Source organism: Malania oleifera, chromosome 13 (genome assembly GCF_029873635.1).
Source record: "Malania oleifera isolate guangnan ecotype guangnan chromosome 13, ASM2987363v1, whole genome shotgun sequence".
NCBI lineage: Eukaryota > Viridiplantae > Streptophyta > Magnoliopsida > Santalales > Ximeniaceae > Malania > Malania oleifera.
In genome coordinates this window covers 64,035,622-64,056,776 of record NC_080429.1, presented here as the reverse complement: position 1 = coordinate 64,056,776, position 21,155 = coordinate 64,035,622, and the positions used below count along the sequence as shown (strand labels likewise).

General features: G+C 37.9%; 1 protein-coding gene across 2 annotated transcripts; it reads left to right on the top strand.

Annotated features, from left to right (window-relative positions):
- The first annotated feature begins 1,898 nt into the window (after positions 1-1,898).
- On the top strand, positions 1,899-20,911 carry LOC131146471 (organelle RRM domain-containing protein 6, chloroplastic-like). Of its 2 annotated transcripts, none has more exons than XM_058096101.1 (4): positions 1,899-2,358; positions 18,791-18,859; positions 19,000-19,106; positions 20,606-20,911. In XM_058096101.1, exons 1-4 carry the CDS (start codon positions 2,034-2,036, stop codon positions 20,693-20,695), a joined length of 591 nt encoding a protein of 196 aa, XP_057952084.1. In that variant the 5' UTR covers positions 1,899-2,033; the 3' UTR covers positions 20,696-20,911. The 2 variants fall into 2 exon arrangements, with proteins under 2 accessions (XP_057952084.1, XP_057952086.1); XM_058096103.1 differs by having other exon boundaries at positions 1,985-2,211.
- Positions 20,912-21,155: the final 244 nt, after the last annotated feature.

Sequence of the window (21,155 nt, the reverse complement as noted above, 5' to 3'; positions counted from 1 at the left end):
TGTCAATAGAGTAGAAGCAAAACTAAGAGCAGCACGAAGAGGGCAAGTGAGTGTATGAGCAAACCCTAGAAATGAAAGCACCAATAAATGATCTTGATACAATATTAACTTTCTTGGTGAGGAATAAATGTAATAACTCCTATTTAAACACCAAATGGGCAAGGGGAATGCTGGAGAGCCGTTGGGCATTTATTAATGTAAAACAAGGGTCAAACTAGCCGTTCTGTAGCATTTAATGAACGCTGTTGCCCGACGTTCATCTACGAAATCAGAAATTCGTCGACGAGCTCTTCAGTTAATTCGTCAACGAAGCCCTATATTCGTCGACGAATTACTGGTTCTAAATTCAGGTACCTTTCGGTTTCTTTTCGTCGACGAGAACCCTGTGTTCGTCGACGAGTTCTTCATAGCATTCGTCAACGACGCCTTGTGTTCGTTGACGAGTCATGCTTTTGAATTCAAATGGGTCTCGGTTTCTTTTTGTCGACGAGAACCCTGTGTTCGTCGACGAAGGTATGTTTTACACTCATCGACGAAGCCCTGTGTTCGTCAACGAGTCCCTTCTTCTTTAGAAATTTTCTTTTAAGTTCTAAGAAGGTCTTTTTCCATTTGGGGGTTTCTTTACACACTTTTAAATAACTTCACTTGTTTTTTTTGTTGTGTGTGTGTGATAGCCCATTTCTTGCTTTTAGTTTTGAGTTTACTCTATATACAAGGGATTTACAAAATAGTCTCTCTCTCATTTTCTCACTCATCCTTTAGATCACTTTGTGTAGCGTCCACGAATGCTTTAAGAGGTTGTGCTTTTGGTCATGACACTAGTTTCTTTGACTGATTTGAGACTTGTTGATTTTGGTTCCGTTCTGTATAGTTGAACATGACTTAGAGAGAAAGGTTAGTATCCTTGAAGAACTGCTAATGGGTTGTGGTCATCAAAACATAGTAGGAATGAAAGACCCTTAACTACTTGGTCTAACATGCACAATCTTCTCCTAAAAATAAAATATCTATGTGCCAAAGATAGAAGTAAGAATATACATCAAATATTCTAGCCCCAATCATGGTCAATCAGCCATAAATGAAATGAGACACCTCATGCCAACATAATAATAACGAAAAACCCCTAAATTACTCAAATAGATTGAAAGAAATAAAATACCATGGTGGAATAAGGGCATCCTAAATATATCCCTAATAATGTAAAATGATGTAAATAACACATTTTAAAATAAAAACATGAAGCATGTTCATAATCATGCAAAATTAATTAAAATAAACTTCAATGTTAGAAAGCACACATGTTATTAGAAAAGTGAAGGGAATCCCAATTGTAAATGAAACATCCAATCATATAAATAAAAAAAAGTCTCGCAAAGTTCAAGAATGAATACTTCAAGTACTTTACATTCCTTTAAAAGAAGATGTTAGACAATTGGAAGGCATGATGAGGTCCAAAACGAATATAAAGAAGAGATGGAGTCAAAATCAAAAGAAAAAACAAAGCTATCATGAGGTTGCCCTTGGTGCTAGTTTAGGCGTTTGAGGTGCCCACAAGTGCCTACTCTCACCCAAGCAAATTTCCACTTTCCTTCTCTTTGACGATTTAAGTTTTTTTTTTTAGATTACATTAGGTGTCCTGGGTCTCCCGACTCATCCAATTATGGCGGCATCTTCGGGGTACAATGACTATTCCCATGCCTACAGAAGCCGCCCCCACAACCCCCAAAAATAAAGCGAAATTTGATCAAACAATAAGATTTAAGTGTTTCTTTTTTTTAACCTTGTTTAGATTGTCAAACTTTAGTCCCTTATTTTTTATTTTTTTAGCACACCATCTAGAAGCAAACACTGCGTCTATGCTCCACAATCCTAAGTTCAGAGAAACAAAGGAGTTAAATAAATAGTAAAGGAGTTATGGGTAATTTGGAAGAGCATTAATGTACTTTTAATTATTGACATTTCATTTTGGTTTTCCTTTTACCTTGGAAGGTAAGAAAAAGAAAGCAATTTTAGAAATAATGTGAGGGGTAGGGATGACTGCACAAAAATTGGCCAGCGAAAGCCGCGGAGATAGTCCTCAAATGGCGGCTGCTACGGCTCTGACAGTTGCTTCTACTTCCTCATTATTCAGGGACACTGGACGGGCCGCCACACCAGTTGTTCTCCGACGCTGTAGCTCCTCCGCATCCTCACCCTCTTCTCCTTCGTCAGGTAATTATTACTGTAGTAGCAGGCGATTCCTTTCCCTGTCTTTATGTGAAAATGGTTGCCGACGACGCCGTGGCTGCTTTTTTCTGGCTTGCCTCCCGTCTTCGCCCAAGAGAACTTCTGGTGCCTCAAAAAAGCTCTACGTCAGTGGTTAGCACTCTCCCTCTCTACATTACATAAATTTCAGAATTCTGTCAAGGCCAGAATCGAAGATTTAGTTTCTACCAATTTTGTTTTGTTTTGTTTTGTTTTTGTTTGTAGGAACAATATTATTTTGCTGAGCTGTGTAGTGATTCTATTATTTATTTATTCTTTTGATAGCAAAATAAAAATATTTAAGAAAGAGGAGATAAATTACAACACAGGGGAGGATAAGAAATCCTCAAAAGAATAAGAAGAAGACAAAAAGGAAAAACAAGAAAAAAAATAATAATAATAAACCACCCATATAAAGAAGGACTCCTCAAATCAAGCACAAGATCATACAACCTGATTATTAGGCTGTAAATCTGGTTGTAACAGCCACAAATCATGAGTTAAATCTTTGTAACAGTTAGGCAAATCACGAGTTAAAGCTTTGTAATAGTTAAGCAAATCAGGAGTTAAAGCCTTTCATTCCTAAAATGAATTTTGTATACTTGTATATATTTCCATACAAAACATTTATAATAGGTGTATGAAATATTCTTCACAAGAGTAATAAGAATTTTGTTGTCAATATTTTCAAACTGTATCATAGTATTAGGAGAGCCTTCCTCCCACGAGAACTTGAGCGCAACTCCACCCTCTCCAACAAAGATCCCTCTTATTGCTCTCAATATCACAACCCAAATAAATGAAAAACTCACACCTTCAACCTTCCCTCAGTGGCGTGCCCAATTTGAAGCCCTTCTCATTGGGTATAATCTACTTGAGTATGTTACTAGTGATAAACCATGTCCCTAATCCGCTGATGTCTCCACTTCCATCCTTCAAAGAACCCACCGGATAAGACAATATTAGCTTATTCTTAGTGCCATTTTGGCTTCAACGACCACCACCATAATACCATTCATTTCCATTGCCAAAACCTCCCAAGAAGCATGGCAAAAATTACACACCATGTATGCGAGCAAATCCCACACTCGTCCAATCAACTTAAAGAGGAACTCACCTTGATAAAGAAGGGAAATCAGACAATTCAAGAATACGTGCACACCGGCAAATCTCTTGCAGATGAAATTTCCTTCATTGATCATCCTATCTCTGAAGATGATCTCACGCTCTACATCCTAAATAAATTGGGAACTGACTTCCGCAAAATTGCAGCCCCTATTTGCGCACGGGAACACCCACTCACATTTGAGGAATTACATGACCTTCTCGTCGGTCATGATACCTACCCGCAACGTCTGGAAACCACATCTAAGCAGTTGGTCGCCTCTGCCAACTACTCTAATCGACGACCTTGTTTCAACTCTTCTTCTGGAGGTCAAAACTCTAAGGGCTTCTCAAAGCAAAACGGGTTTGGCCATAACAATGGGTCTCAACAACAAAACTCTTCATCAGCCCAATATTGAAACAATGGTGGCCCACGACACAATCGAAAATACAAGCCCATTGGACAACGCCATTACACACCAAAATGCCAAATTTGTGATCAATTGGGTCATATTGCCAAATACTGTTCCCGTGTGCAGTTCTCTGAAGCAACGGCAAACTATACCTCAACATTACCAGCCCAAGACACAAAATGGCTTATTGATTCGGCAACATCCCACAATATCACTGGTGATTTGGCTCATTTATCAGTTCATTCTGAATATGATGACATTGACGAGGTTGTAATCGGTGATGGTTCAGGTTTCCATGTCTCACACATTGGTTCATTGGTTCTTCACTCACCTACACACATTTTTCATTTAAATGATACTCTTTGTGTTCCTAATATACAAAAAATCTTATTTTCGTCCATCATTTTACAACTCAAAACCATGTTTTTGTTGAATTTCATCCTTCTTTTTTTCTTGTTAAGGACCAGACCACGGGGGCAGTTCTACTCAAAAGTGCATGTGAAAATGGTGTTTACACCCTACCGGAGTCAATGGTGAATTCTTCTCCAAAAATGGTTGCAAACGTGCATGAACGGACGTCTATTGATGGGTGGCACAAATGTCTTGGACACTCGTCTAATAAAATTGTTCATCACCTTGTCAACTCTTTTTCTCTTTCAATGATAAAAGCAAAAATTTCTTAACTTTGTACTTCTTGTTCTGTTAATAAAGCACACAAACAACCATTTCGGCCCACTAGTCTTCAAAGTCATGCACCACTTGACTTAATTTATACTGATGCTTGGGGCCCCTCATATTCTATTGGAATTGACGGATCACACTATTATTTGATTTTGGTTGATCATTTCACAAAATATATTTGGTTCTATCCTTTGGAAACAAAATCTGGTGTTAGCACAGTATTTCATCAATTTAAACATCTCGTTGAAACCAGATTTCAATAAAAAATCAAAAGTATTTATTCGGATAATGGCGGTGAATTTGTGTCTTTAAAAAAATATTTTTCTATCCATGGAATAAGCCATTATACCACCCTCCCTCATACACCACAACAAAATGGTGTTTCTGAGCGTCATCACCGTCACTTAGTGAAAACAGGCCTCACATTATTACATGATGCTTCACTATCCTTGAAATGTTGGCCCCATGCTTTTTCCACTGCTGCATACCTTATAAATCTTCAACCAACACCACTTCTAAACAACAAATCACCATTTGAAGCATTATTTAAATAGACACCAAATTATCTTAAGTTAAAAAATTTGGTTGTCTATGTTTTCCACTCACTCGGCCTTACAATACCAACAAACTTCAGCCCAAAGTCATTCCCTGTCTGTTAGCGGGCTATTCTTTGAACCAAAATGCATACAAATGCATTGATCCAAAAACCAAAAGATTCTATTACTTTTGGCATGCTCTCTTCGATGAAAACCAGAATGGTCCTCATGACAACTTAGAGTCTTTGTCGTCCTCGGCAGCTGCTCCACTCATCAACATGCTGTTTCCACCGCAACCTCCATCAGTGACTATGGTAGGGGATAACACTTCTGCATCACCTCCAGGTAACGCCTCTGTTTTCTCTTCTTCTAAATCCTGAAATTTAGACTCTATTCCTTTGTGTCCTAGTTTCTCTTCATCACATGATAGTGAGGCATCCTCATCACATTCACATGTGCTTCCTATCACATACGACACTACTTTGCACATAGATCCCATATTTGTTCCCTGTCGCATATCTGCACAACAAATTACCCGAACCCACTCTATGACACCTCGGTCGATGAACAACGTCCATAAACCCAAACAACTGAATTCAACAACCAAACATCCCATTCCAAATACCATTGAACCAAGTTGTGTGGCCCAAGTGCTCCGTGAAACACATTGGAGAATAGCAATGTTAGAAGAACTCACTGCACTCATGCGCCATGGTACATGGGAACTGGTTCTCCACCAAATAACTGTAAACCAGTGGGTTCCAAATGGGTATTTCGTGTAAAACGCAAAGCTAATGAGTCTATTGATCATTTTAAAATGAGGCTTGTCGCTAAAGGTTATAATCAACGTCCTAGGTTGGACTACAAGGAAACTTTTAGCCCGGTTGTGAAGCCTGCTACTATTAGAATTGTTTTGACAATTGCTGTGATGCAGGGATGGCCTTTGAGACAACTTCATGTCAACAATGCATTTTTGCATGGATAGGTGATTGAAACAGTATATATGGTCCAACCCTAGGGATTCAAAGATGCATCGAAACCTAATCATGTTTGCAGGTTAAATAAGGCCATCCATGGCCTCAAACAGGCTCCTCGAGCCTGGTACTCGGCACTAAAAATGGCAATCGGGAATCTTGGGTTTCAAAATTTGAAAGCGGACTCCTCTTTGTTCATATATAACCATAATTCTGTTTTGGGCTATTTCTTGGTATATGTTGATGATCTAGTTATCACTAGCAGTGACATGAATTTTGTGTCTTATGTCATTGAACAACTTGGAGTTCGATTCTCTTTAAAGGACATGGGCCAACTTCATTTTTTCTTGGGAATGGAAGTCATTTCTACTAAATCCGGTCTCTTCCCTCACAACACAAATTTATTCGGGACCTCCTATCTAAAACCAACATGACAGGTGCTAAAGAAGTTTCTACTCCACTGTCCACAAGCACAGCTCTAAAGTTGGTTGATGGGACAACATCTTTTGATAGTACCGAGTTTCGAAGTGTTATTGGAAGTCTCCAATATTTGTCTCTCACCTGTCCGGATATTTTTTTTTTTTTTTCAGTAAATAAACTCTCAGTTTATGCACAAACCCACAATAACTCATTGGGCAGCTGCAAAGAGACTCCTCCGCTACTTGAAGGAAACAATCTTTCACGGCATTCACATAAAAAAAAGTTCTAGTTTTGATCTCACAACATATTCTGATGCTGATTGGGCAGGCAATCTTGATGATCATACATCCACCTCTGCATACATAAGCTTTCTTCGATCAAACCCCATATCTTGGAGTTCAAAAAAATAAAGAGTTGTAGTAAGATCGTCGACCGAAGCTGAATATAGATCCCTTGCAAATGCAGCTTCAGAAACTATGTGGCTGCTATCACTATTCAAAGAACTCGGTTTACCAGTGAAAGCTTCACCAAAATTGTTATGTGACAATTTGGGTACAACTCACCTCAGTTTTAATATAGTGCAACATTCTCGGATGAAGCATATTCACATTGATCTACATCTTGTTTGTGATATGGCTCAACGTGGCATTCTCAATGTTCATCACGTCAACACTCAAGATCAGCTAGCAGGTTTACTGACAAAGCCCTTGTCACGATAATGCACAGATTCTCTAAAAACCAAGATTGGCTTAGCTGATGGCAGCTCCATCTTGCGGGGGCGTAAAAAAGAGGACTCCTCAAATCAAGCACAAGATCATACAACCTGATTATTAGGCTGTAAATCTGGTTGTAACAGCCACAAATCATGAGTTAAAGCTTTGTAACAGTTAGGCAAATAAGGAGAAGCTTTGTAACAGTTAGGCTTATTTTTTAACTTTCATTCCTAGAATAAATTTTGTATACTTGTATATATTTCCATACAAACATTTGTTATAGGCGTGTGAAATATTCTTCACAAGAGTACTAAGAATTTTGTTGTCAATATTTTCGAACTTTATCACCCCATTGAGTGCTTGATTATGCAATTAGGCTATTGCCGTGGGTTTACACTAGTTGTTGATGCCTATCCTTGTCCATACCAGGAGTTGCTCTTGCATTGCATTAGCAAACCAAAGCATATGCCGAAACCTCCAAACTTGCAATACTCGAGCATGTGTTTGATAATCCTATGTAAAAGAAGGAAAATAATATTTGCCTTTGAATTTCTATTGAATTAGGAGATGTAGCCTTATACAATAGATTTCCTATAATCATGCTAATCTATTCTAGGTAGTCTAAGTATAAAAGGCAACTAAACAGATATACAACTAATACAATATATTTGTCCATGAGTCGCCAAATATTTTGTCAATGAAAGGCCAGATATCATTGACCTTCTCAACACTCCCCCTTAAGTTGGAGAATGAATGTCAAGAATTCCCAACTTGCGCATCATATTTGAGAAAACTTCCTTTCCATTGGCTTAGTGAACACATCCGCAAGCTAGTTTGTTGAAGCAACATGTTTAGTTACAGTTGAACCATCTTGTATTTTGTCACGAATAAAATGACAATCCATCTCTATATGTCTAGTTCTTTCATGGAAAACGGGATTGGGGTTGTGTTATCACAATATAACAATGCTGGCTTCGAATGCAATATTCTCAAATTTTTCAATAATGAGCGTAGCCAGGATAATTCACAGCATGCACCTGTCATGGCTCTATATTCGGCTTTTGCTGAGGGGAGAAATACAATTTTATGCCTCTTTGTCCACCAAGAAATAAGAGAAGATCTTAGAAAAAACACAATAAACCGTAGTGGATCTATGAGATATTAGACAACTAGCCCAATCCGAATCAGAAAAAGCTCGCAAAGATAAATCATTCCGAGAAGGGAAAAGCAAACCTTGTTCTGGACTGCTTTTCAAATAACGCAACACACGCAAGGTCGTTTCCATGTGTGGTTTGCGTGGTGCATGCATGAATCTGCTTAACACATGGACCGAATAGGTGATATCCGACCGGGTAATAGTCAAATAAATTAGGCGTCCAACAAGTTGCCTATACTGAGATGGATCTTTAAGCAATTCACTTGAATCCAAGAGCTTTATGTTTTGCTCCATTGGAAAGTTCACAAGTTTAGCACCCAAAAATCCACCATCTTTTAAAATTTCCAAAGTATATTTTCCTTGCGAGATGGAAATACCTTTCTTTGACCGAGAAACTTCGATGCCCAGAAAATACTTCAAATCACCCAAATCTTTAATCCAAAAATGACTATGCAGAAATTGCTTGAGAGCTAATATGACATTGACATCATTGCCCATAATAAGAATGTCATCAACAAATATCAACAAATCTGTAAAATATTTGCCTTTTCGACATGTGAATAACGAGTAATCTACTTTGGATTGAACAAGTCCAGCAGCTTGGATAGCTGTAGAGAACTTGGCAAACCATTGTTAGGAAGCTTGCTTTAAGCCATATAACAACTCGTGAAGGCGACACACTAGATGCCCTTATCGCCAAAGACCCAGATGTGGAGACATATAAATTTCTTTATGGAGATCACCATGAAGAAAAACATTGTTGACATTAAGTTGGTGAAGAGACCAATTCTAGGCAACTGCTAAAGCCAATAAACAACGAACAATAATCATTTTAGCAGTGGAAGAAAAAGTGTCATGGTAATCTATACGTTCCACTTGTGTGTAATCTTTCGCAACCAAACGAGCTTTGAAACGCTCAATAGTGCCATCTGAGTGCCGTTTGATTTTATAAACCCAATGACAACCAGTAGGCATCTTACCAGGAGGAAGAGAAGTGAGGACCAAGTGTGGTTGGCTTCTTAAGCAACCAATTCAAATTGCATTGCTTCTTGTCAATTGGAATGAGAAGCTGCTTCGGGATAAGATGTAGGCTCAATATCTTGACTGACAGCACAGTGAAGGATTAATGCTATGGTGAGTAACAATGATAAGAGACAAAATTGCTCAGGGCATATAGCGTACCTTTTTGTGGACTTGATGACAAAGGCGGCAAATGGTTGGGAGACATCACTGGGTTGCAGAAATAATCACGTTAAGCCGTGGGAAGGTGACGAGGTCGTTGAGAATGGCGTAAAATTAGTTTGGGAGGAGGACTAGTAGGTGATGGTTGAGGAGAAACTGGATTCGGTGGTGAGGGTTGTTGGACGGGAGAAACTGGTTTTGGTGGTGAGGGTTGTTGGATTAGTGGGGAAGGACCGGATACAAAAAGAGGAATCACAGGGGCTGAATTTGAGGAAGTGGATGGAATGGACTCATAAGGAAAAATAGTTTCACGAAAAAAAAACATCACGGTTAGTGAACATTTGATGGGTGGCAAGGTCATAGAGCTTGTAAGCTTTCTGACCAATTGGATAGCCAAGAAAAATACATCGTTTGGCTCAAGGAGTGAATTTATGGGAATGTGCTCATCAGTAGCTTGTGCAAGATACCTAAAAACTCGAAGATGGGAATAAGAAGGAAGCTTGCCATAAAGTCGTTCGAAAGTAGTTTGGCGAGAAAGGAGTGGTGTGGGCAAACGATTAATTATATGAACAACAGTAGAAACACATTCTACCCAAAAATGTAAAGGAAGGTGGGCTTGAAAACAAAAAGCTTGAGCTGACTCAAGAACATGGCGGTGCTTGCGGCCTACAACCCCCCATTTTGTTGAGGAGTATAGATACAAGAATGTTGATTAGTGGTCACTTTTTTTAAAAAAAATTCTCGCATAGAAAGGAATTTTCCACCATTATCAACTCGAATGTTGGCTATAGAAACATGGAATTGTGTTTGGACAAATGAGAAAAATTTGACAACTAGATGTTGTGTTTCACTTTTGTGATGCATAAAAAATACCCATGTGAATCTAGAATAATCATCCAAAATAGTCAAAAAATATTTCGCACCAGAAAGAGAGGCAATTTTATAGGGGCCCTAAATGTCACAATGAATTAATTCAAAAGGTCTAACAGACGAGATTGAACTAATAGAAAATGGAAGTTGACTTTGTTTTGCTAGTGCACAAACATCACAAACATTATTAGACTGGAAAGGGAAATTTAACAAATGTTTTGCCATAAAATCTAATCTAAAAGAAGACAAATGCCCTAATTGGCGATGCCGCAAAGTGGTGGATGAGGTGACTTGAGAACTGGGTGCACGGCAAGAAGTGGTTGCAGCGGATGAAGTTTGAGGTTTTGGTTTCTCTGATGCTAATGAAACCAAGTAATAAAGTTTGTCACGTTGTTCACCCAAACCAATCGTCGTTCTTGTCATCAAGTCTTGCAAAATACACCAATGAGGGAAGAAAGTTACTGAACAATTGAGATCTTTGGTAACTCAACTCACGGACATTAAATCAACCTTAAACGATGGCACACCAACCACATTTTTTAAAGTAATAGTGAAATTCAAAGGTAAATTCCTAATGGATGTAATCGGAGCCTGTTCTCTGCTTGGCATAGCAACTGATGGCAAAAGGGTGTTCTTACTGCTGTTGACAAGCAAAGTTGGAGATGAAGTAATGTGGTCTGTTGCACCATTGTCGATAATTAATTGATGGAGTCGCAACAATGTTTGTAACAAACCTGAGGAAGCATAAGCAGCATTAGCTTTAGGATTGGTGGATTGTGTTGTCCCTTTTCCTTGCATGATGGATAAGATTTGCTAGATTTGCAAATCAGAGAACCCATTTGTCATCGACAACACTTCCTGCATTATTGGACCCTCCTTGACATTGTTGACTGAAGACTGATAACTATTGTTGTGCTTGAAATGAGTGCTTCCTTGATTGGACTTGTTTGATGCATGTTTAGGGTGTTCTGGTGGGTACCCATTCAGCTTCCACCATGTTTCTCGCGCATGATGGTTATGGTCATAATAAGAGCAATGCAAAGGTTTTCAATTATATGAGTTGGAATGAGAAGAAGAACATTATCCACGTCGAACAGCCAGAGCCACCAGTTCAGCCCACCATGGCTGAGTTCTCCTTCGTCTCACGTGCAGTCTCCAGGCTTTGATGCTCCTCTTCTTGTACAATGGAAGAGTAAGCCTTGGCAACATCAGGCATGGTTTTAAAAAAAGGCCGCGACTGTTATGTAACGCCGTTACGTAATGGTTTTTTAGGTTACCGATACCATTACACCGCGAAATCAGTGAAAAGAAAAATCATGGCCGTAACGCCCATTATAGACTGCAACCGTTACGTAAAGGCTGCTACGGCCATTACATAACCGCTACAAAACTGTTACACTAAAAAATTTAGTTATTTATTTATTTTTACTTTTTCTTCTCACTTTTTCCCTCTCTTTCATAAATCATTCTCAATGTACCATGTGGCGAGAGGGGGAAAAGATTATAATGAGGATGACAATGATACAATATTTACTATTTCTTTAAATACTCACAATAGATGCATTAATTAACAATTTGAAAATACAAGTTAGGAAAATATTTTATTTTGATAAATTAGCAATGTGATATTTATATTCTATATTTTTCAACTTCAACCATCTTTCTTTTCTAGCTATTTTATATTTGTATTATTTGTACGTCTTATCTGTCTAATAGATTAATGGAGGGTATAATGTATTTTGTTATATTAATTAATTTAGCACACATACGAATTTATCACAGATAAGAACAATGAGAAGTATAAATACACACAGACACGTAATTTTTCTATCAATGGTGATTTAAAACAAATGTAAACTTGTTGTCCTTACCAAATAACTTAGTTACTCGAACTAAATGATACAAAATACACTAAAACTCTTTTTAAGAAGGGCTAAAAGCTTAAAACATGCAAGTACGCTAATATGCACAAGGTTGTGCGTGCTTCAAAAAAATTCACGGCCGTTACACTCGCTTCCCGTTATGTAAAATCTGCTACTCCCGCTTCCCGTTACACCCGTTACCGCTACGTTACGCTACCCGCAGCCGCGATTTAAAACCATGACATCAGGTAGTGGATTAATCAGTAGAATTTGCCCTCGGATTGCACTGTAGGACTCATTGAGTCTCATGAGAAATTGCATCAATTTGCGTCTCTTATGGTCTGCTTCACAAGATCAAACAGTGTCACTATAGGATCCTAGTTCATCCCATAATTTTTTCAGCCTTGTGTAATAAGCCGTAACAGTCATTTGATCTTAAGCAAGACAAGCAATGTCCCTCTCAATTTGAAAAATACGAGGGGCATTGCTTTGAGAAAAATGATCCCGAAGGTCTTTCCATACCTCCTGGGTGGTGTCGAAAAAATGATGCTGTTTGCAAGATCCTTTGTGAGTGAATAGATAATCCAAGAGAGGATCATATCATTGCATTTTTTCCACGAAGCATAGTCGTCTAGTTTGGCTAAGGCAAACGGCATTGTGGTGGTCTTGTCTATGAAACCTAACTTGGATTTAGCATTCAAAGAAATCGTCATGGCTCTACACCATGTCGAATAATTATCCCCATTGAGGGGTTTGGAAACGAGCACCATTCTTGGATGATCGGAATGGTGAAAAAAATATGGATTGGCAGCATCAAGCTTGCCTTCATTCACTATGATAATGATAAATGGGGATAAAAGGAAGGCAAAAAGAAAGAGAGCAGAGAGCTAGGGTATCGTTCCCTGCTCTGATACCATGTAAAAGAAGGAAAATAATATTTGCCTTTGAATTAATTTCTATTGAATTAGGAGATGTAGCTTTATACAAGAGATTTCCTATAATCACACTAATCTATTCTAGGTAGTCTAAGTATAAAAGGCAAGTAAACAAATATACAACTAATACAATATATTTTGGTCATTGGCCTTCTTAATACTCCCCCTCAAGTTGGAGAATGAATGTCAAGAACTCCCAACTTGCGCATCATAGTTGAGAAACCTTCCTTTCCTAATGGCTTGGTGAAGACATCCGCAAGCTAGTTTGTTGAAGCAACATGTTTGGTTACAATTGAACCATCTTGTATTTTGTCACGAATAAAATGACAATCCATCTCTATATGTCTGGTTCTTTTATGGAAAACGGGATTGGCTGCTATATGTAAGGAGGCTATGTTATCACAATATAACAATGCTGGCTTCGGATGCAATATTCTCAAATCTGTCAATAATGAGCGTAGCCAGGATAATTTGCAGCATGTACCTATCATATGATGTTTACCACTTTACCTAAAAGCTTAAGCTGTTAGGTTGTGGGCCAACAACGTATATCAAGCTTTAACACTTCCCTACACGTGCAGCCCCGACAGAACTTGGAAAGATAAACTCATAATAAATTTTTAAATACCACAGAATAAATGTGGGCGATGAGACTAGAACCTAGGACCTCCTGGTAACCAGCTTTGATACCATGTTAGATTACCCCTTTACCTAAAAGCTTAAGGGTGTTCTTACTGCTGTTGAGAAGGTCGATGATATCTAGCTTTTCATTGAAAAAATATCCAGCCATTCATTGACAAATATATTGTATTAGTTGTGTATTTGTTTAGTTGCCTTTTATACTTAGACTACCTAGAATAGATTAGCGTGATTATAAGAAATCTCTTGTATAAAGTTACGTCTCCTAATTCAATAGAAATTCATTCAGAGGCAAATATTCTTTTCCTTCTTTTACATGGTATCAAAGTAGGGAAGGATACCCTAGCTCTTTGTCCTCTTTCTTTTTGCCTTCCTTTTATCCCCGTTTCCCATTATCATGATGAACGAGCAACCTTCGAATGAAGGCAAGCTTGATGCTGTCAATCCATATTTTCTTCACCATTCCAATCATCTGGGAATGGTGCTTGTTTCCAAGACCCTCAATGGGGATAATTATTCGACATGGTTTAGAGCCATGACGATTTCTTTGAACGCCAAATCCAAGTTAAGTTTCATAGACAAGACCACCACAATGCCGTTTACCACAGCCAAACCAGACGACTATGCTTCGTGCAAAAAATGCAACGATATGAATCATATGATCCTCTCTTGGATTATCAATTCACTCACACAGAATCTTGCAGACGGCGTCATTTTTTCGACCACCGCCTAGGAGGTATGGGAAGACCTTCGTGATCGTTTTTCTCAGAGCAATGCCCCTTGTATTTTTTAGATTAAGAGGGACATTGCTTGTCTTGCTCATTATCAGATGACTGTTGTGACTTATTACACAAGACTGAAAAAATTATGGGATGAACTAAGATCCTATAATGACACCGTTTGCTCTTGTGGGGCAAGTCATAAGAGATGCAAATTGATGCAATTTCTCATAGGACTCAATGAGTCCTACAGTGCAATTCAAGGGCAAATTCTACTGATTAATCCACTACCTGATGTTGCCAAGGCTTACTCTTCCATTGTATAAGAAGAGAAGCAGCGAAGCTTGGGGCTGCACGTGAGACGACGAAGAACTCAACCATGGTTGTTCAAAGGGCTGAATCGGTGGCTCTGGTTGTTCGACGTGGACAAGGTTCTTCTTCTAGTTCCAACTCATATAATCGAAAACTTTTGCATTGCTCTTATTGTGATCGCGACCATCATGTGAGAAACATGTTGAAAGCTGAATGGGTACCCACCAAAACACCTTAAACATGCATTAAACAGGTCCAATCAAGGAAACACTCATTTCAAGTGCAACAATAGTCATCAGTCTTCAGTCAACAATGTCAAGGAGGGTCCAATAATGTAGGAAGTGCCATCGGTGACAAATGGGTTCTCTGATTTGCAAATCCAGCAAATCTTATCTATCATGCAGGGAAAAAGGACAACACAATCAGCCAATCCTAAAGCTAAAGCTGCTGATGCTTCCTTAGGTTTGTTACAAACATTGTTGCGACTCCATCAATTAATTATCGACAGTGGTGCAACAGACCACATTACTTCATCTCCAACTTTGCTTGTCAATAGCAGTAAGAATACCCTTTTGCCACCAAATGCTAAGCCAAGTGGAGAACAGGCCCTGATTACATCAATTGGAAATTTACCTTTGAATTTCGCTGTTACTTTAAAAAATGTGCTTGGTGTGCCATTTTTAAGGTGGATTTAATGTCTGTGAGTCGAGTTACCAGAGATCTCAGTTGTTTAGTAACCTTTTTCCCTCATTAGTGTATTTTGTAGGACTTGATGACGAGGATGATGATTGGTTTGGGTGAACAACGTGACAGACTTTATTACTTGGTTGTGTTAGCATCAAAGAAACCAAAACCTCAAACTCCATCGGCAGCAACCACTTCTTGTCGTCCACCCAGTTCTTAGGTCACTTCCTCCACCGCTTTGTGGCATCGTCGATTGGGGCATTTTTCTTCCTCTAGAGTAGATTTTATGGCAAAACATTTGTTAAATTTTCCTTTCTAGTCTAATAATGCCTGTGATGTTTGTGCACTTGCAAAACAAAGTTGACTTCTGTTTTTTGTTAGTTCAATTTCGTTTGTTAGACCTTTTGAATTAATTCATTGTAACATTTGGGCCCCCTATAAAATTGCCTCTCTTTTTGGCGCGAAATATTTTTTGACTATTGTGGATGATTATTCTAGATTCACATGGGTATTTTTTATGCATCACAAAAGTGAAACACAACATTTACTTGTCAATTTTTTCTCATTTGTCCAAACACAATTCCATGTTTCTATAGCCAACATTCGGGTTGATAATGGTGGATAACTCTTTTCTATGCGGAAATTTTTTAAACAAAAAGGGACCACTTATCAACATTCTTGTGACTATATTCCTCAACAAAATGAGGTTGTAGAGCGCAAGTACTGCCATGTTCTGGAGTCAGCTTGAGCTTTTTGTTTTCAAGCCCTTCCTTTACATTTTTGGGTACAATGTGTTTCTACTGCTGTTCATATAATTAATCGTTTGCCCACACCACTCCTTTCTCGCCAAACTCCTTTTGAACGACTCTATGGCAACCTTCCTTCTAATGCCCATCTTCGAGTTTTTGGGTATCTTGCACATGCTACGGAGGTGCGAGTTCCCCATAAATTCACTCCTCGAGCCAAATGTTGTATTTTTCTTGGCTATCCAGTTGGTCAGAAAGCTTACAAGCTCTATGACCCTGCCACCCATAAAATGATCACTAGTCGTGGTGTTGTTTTTCATGAAACTATTTTTCCTTATGAGTCCATTCCATCCACTTCCTCAAATTCAGCCCTTGTGATTCCTCTTTTTTGTATCCGATCCTTCCCCATTAGTCCAACAACCCTCACCACTGGAACCCGTTTCTCCTGTCCGACAACCCTCACCACCGAATCCAGTTTCTCCTCAGCCATCACCTGCTAGTCCTCCTCCCAAACCAATTTTACGCTGTTCTCAACGACCTTGTCACCCTCCCACGACTTTACGTGATTATGTTTGCAACCAAGTGATGTCTCCCAACCATTTGCTGCCTTTTTCATCAAGTCCACAAAAAAGTACGTGATATCCCCTTAACAATTTTGTCTCTTATCATCATTACTCACAACATTGCTCCTTTACTGCTGCTGTCAGTCAAGATATTGAGCCTACATCTTATACCGTAGTAGCTTCTCATTCCCATTGGCAAGATGCAATGCAATCTGAACCTAATAGAGTACATATTTGACAACCTCACAAGTTTGTTTTCATCTTGAAGAACAAATCTGGGGTGTGAAATCTTGCTACCTTTATTATTTGATTCTTTCATAGGCAAGGGATAAATTTCGACATTGTCTCATGCTCAAGTTTATGTTCCAGTGATCTTCAATGCTTTTCAGCGTACTTCTTCATTTGCTTGATGGCCTTAGTGTGTCATATTAAAGGCTTCTTTTTGCACTTTTCTTACAAGCAGCAAATTTATATGTTGCAGGGAGCTCGCCTATTTTGTTGCCTCCCCATTTTGTGGGGGAACGAGAGGGTATTTGCTTGCACCAAAATAGGGTGCCGTAAAATTGTAATATGTCTACCAGTCTACCTAAGATAGCACTTCAATAATGCATTCCCTTTAATGATTGATGGGTGAGTAATTGAGGGAAGCAGGTCAAAAGCACAATTGCATGCCTTGTGAGTCTACCCAGTTTTTCTTGGCCTGTTATGATATAGCATCTTAGACATTATTTTGACAAACCAATCATGATCTAATGGGATCTGATCCATGAAGTGGCAAGATCAGTCAATGCTACCGTGTCACTTCTTTAATCTTGCTTCAAAGAATATGTGTAGCAGAAAACAGTGAAGTACTATACAAAATTAGAATGTAGATGGATCACTGATGTGGTGGAGGATGCTTCAATTATCTGCACTTTCATCACAAATTTCTTGATGAGATTGGCAATTTTCAATGAGTATGTGCTACTCATATTACTTGCTGTAACTTATACCACTTCTGGCTTAGTTATTATTATGCTTAAAAGGTTGAAAGCTAATAAAGAGGCTTCTACAAGCCATGGTCATTGGTGATAAGTGATACTCTTATGGAAAAGATGATGTTGGGAAAGTTATGCATGCGAAGGAAATCATTTTAAATGATGTGTCAATTACATTTTATCTTTCGCTACTCCTATCTATGATATGCTTTGAGTTGACGAACTTATTTTTCACTTGGTGTATGACATGGGGGACACCATGATAGAAGATGCGATGAAAGTAATATATCAATGTGGAGGCTTGGTAGTGGTGGATAGATCATCCTTTTATGAAGTGGTGTATAACATACAAATATACATGGTAGAGCAATATGAGGCTAAGGCAGTGTGTATACAGCTTGGTCTCATGACTTATCCTAAGATGTTGGCATTTAGTTGTGCCACATGCCCGACTAAGTCCAATTGTTTTAGTGTGTTTTACTAAGTGGTACATTAATACCTAATTTTGGGCAATTATCCTTGCTAAATTATTTTAAAGCCTGTTCAAAAGTTTATAGGGCCTAGCTGAATTTATTATTGAAAGTGAAACTTCCATTATGTTTTATCCTCGGAAAGTACAGTTGCAGTAAAATTTATGCTCCCAATTTATCATTTTTTTTTTCTAATTTTATTAAAAAAATTATTGATACAATCCTGGTTTACAATATTTTATTTGTTTTAATTAAAATCATCTTGCAAAATAAAAATTTCAAGAGTAAGGACCAGTAAATCAGTAGTCATTGGCAAAATCAGGTATTTAGAGTAAACTAGCATTTATCATGTAATCTATGCCATTATGCATGCTAACCTAGACAAGGGTATGGTGTAGGTAGGTCTTGATTGGAAAGATAGAAGAGGGAACATGGTATTGTAGTCCGTCTTTAGTGTTGTTCAATACTTGAGTCAACAAGTATGCATTTTGGATGAGGAAATTGGATGAACTAAAAGACGGTCAGCTTCCCTTTCATCTGCCTTGTCTGGGCATCAAACAATTTTTCTAATTTTGTGTCATTGCATGTAGGGCTCTCATTTCGTACTACTGAAGAGAGCTTGAGGAATGCTTTCCAAAACTTTGGCCAACTTCAAGAAGGTGAGAGCAGTGAATGTTGATATGCTGCTCACTTTGTTTTGTTACTTGCTGTGTTGAATATATGTTGGCATTTCATGTTTGTAATATTTTGATTCTTGAACTTTCATGGTTTCTAAAAAGGATCTGTTGTTTGCTTATAGTTAATTTGGTAATGGACAAAATAGCAAATAGACCAAGGGGCTTCGCTTTCCTTCGTTATGAAACTGAGGAGGAATCTAAGAAAGCCATCGAAGGAATGCATGGGAAGGTATGCACTGGATATTTATATATCAAAGAAGAATACACGCATGCGCACACACACAAGCTTATGTTTTGTTTGTAGTCTTTACATTTATTTTAGCAATTCTATACTGTCAACACAACAGAGGTGAACCATTAGGTAGGTGAATCATTATGGGCATGATTAGTTGTAGAAAATATTTTTTATTTTTCATTTTTTAAATATTTTAAAGAATTATAAAAATTGCATGTATTTTTTAGTTTTTGGAGTCATATTGAAGAGGTAGAAAAACAAAGATTTTATTTAAATGTGTAATGCAATTTTTCGTTTTTTATTTATTTTTAGATTTCAAAATAATTACAAAAAAGAAACAACTTGTTTTTCAATTTTCCAAAAATTAGCAAAGGTAATATTGGGATCTTGGACTTTGAGGCTTGAATTTGGATTTGGATTTTGAAGAAATTTTGTATAGTCCACATAAATTAAAGTCCAAGATCCGAATTTCAAAAATAATAAAAAAATATTTTCTAACGTTTCTATATAAATTTGAAAAATTGGAAAACAAGGTGGCATTTTTGTAATTATTTAAAAAATTAAAATGAAAAATAAAACTATTTCCACAAGAGAATAGTGTCAAAATTACTTATTGTTTATTTATTTCATACAAATGCTGTGAAAATAAAAATTAGCTAATTTTTTTTTTGAAATTTTTTGAAAAATTAAAATAAAAAATAAAAACTATTTTCCACTAGTTCCAATATATTTCACTTTATCAATAAATAGAATTCTCAAGTGAAAGTTGTCATGACATTTGGGTTGAGGGATCTGAGGGATATGATCTGATGACCAGCTGAAATACTGGGCCTTATCACTGAAAGGTAGGGTTTTGCTTGCAACTTGTACAGCTCGAGCTTTTAGGTAAAACTCTTGGTTTAATATGCCATTAGAGCTCTGGTACAGGGGTGCTGGGATCAAATTTTCTTTATTAGTATCTTAGCCCTAGTTCAAGACGATTAGGACTTCATCAAGTATAGTTAAGAGATGTATTATCTCTGTTTGTTACATTTTTTTATGCTTTGTCTCTGTTTACAAAAGTGAGACAGCCAACTGCAAGCTTCAATTTGCTTCTCGTGTTCCATTCATCTATTTAAGATTCCATACACCTACACTGAAAGCCATCAAAGTGTTTGGTGATTTTATTATTTGATCAATGGACCCTCCTGCGACTCTTGTGCACGCCTCCCTCCAACATTGGGCAAAGTAGAGTGAAGTCAGATGGTTTAAGATCACTAAACGTATTCATCTTTATGCAGTTTTCATCTTTTAGGTGGCCACTTGATTCTTGGAATTTTACCAATGTCGCATGGTCCATAAGTTATCTCAAGTTTGTAGACCCTAAACCTCAATATTTTAACAGGGAAGGGTACTTGGAGGAATTTTCTCTTTTATAATCATGTTATTGATAGGTCTGGAATGGGCCTTGAGCATCATCCGACACTGAACAAGTGCAAACCATTTTCTTTCAGTTTTTGGACGGAAGAGTAATATTCGTCGAAGTTGCAAAACCCAGATCAGAGCTGCGGCAAGGCCGTGTACAAAGCCCAATACAACAATGAGGCTCCGAAGCAGCGCAAGCGCCATTCGTCCGAGTAGGGATGCATGGGCTGCACTTGAGCATTTAAAGAAATATTAAGAAAGCTCATTCCTCATCTACTGTAATTTGTTTCTGTAACATTTCTTTTGAAATGGCACCACATCCCTCTTTGTATACATTGCTTACATTGCCTATTTCCTTTTTACGCATAAAAGCATAGCTTGAAGTTTCGAGTCTATTGCAACGAGTCTCATCTATTTTGTTTTGGAGGAGAAGAAAGTTGCCCTAGAAGGAGCATAACGCCAACAGAGCACTGGGGCCTGGTTGTACCATGAAGGTTAAGAGGGTAAGGGTTATTATAAAATGTTCAAGACAAGTTAATACTAAAGATGACATCAATAAAACAAAATTCTAGATGCCTATCGAAAAAAGACAAAATTCCCGCGCGCATATAATTGAGGAGAAAGATTTTTATTATTCAT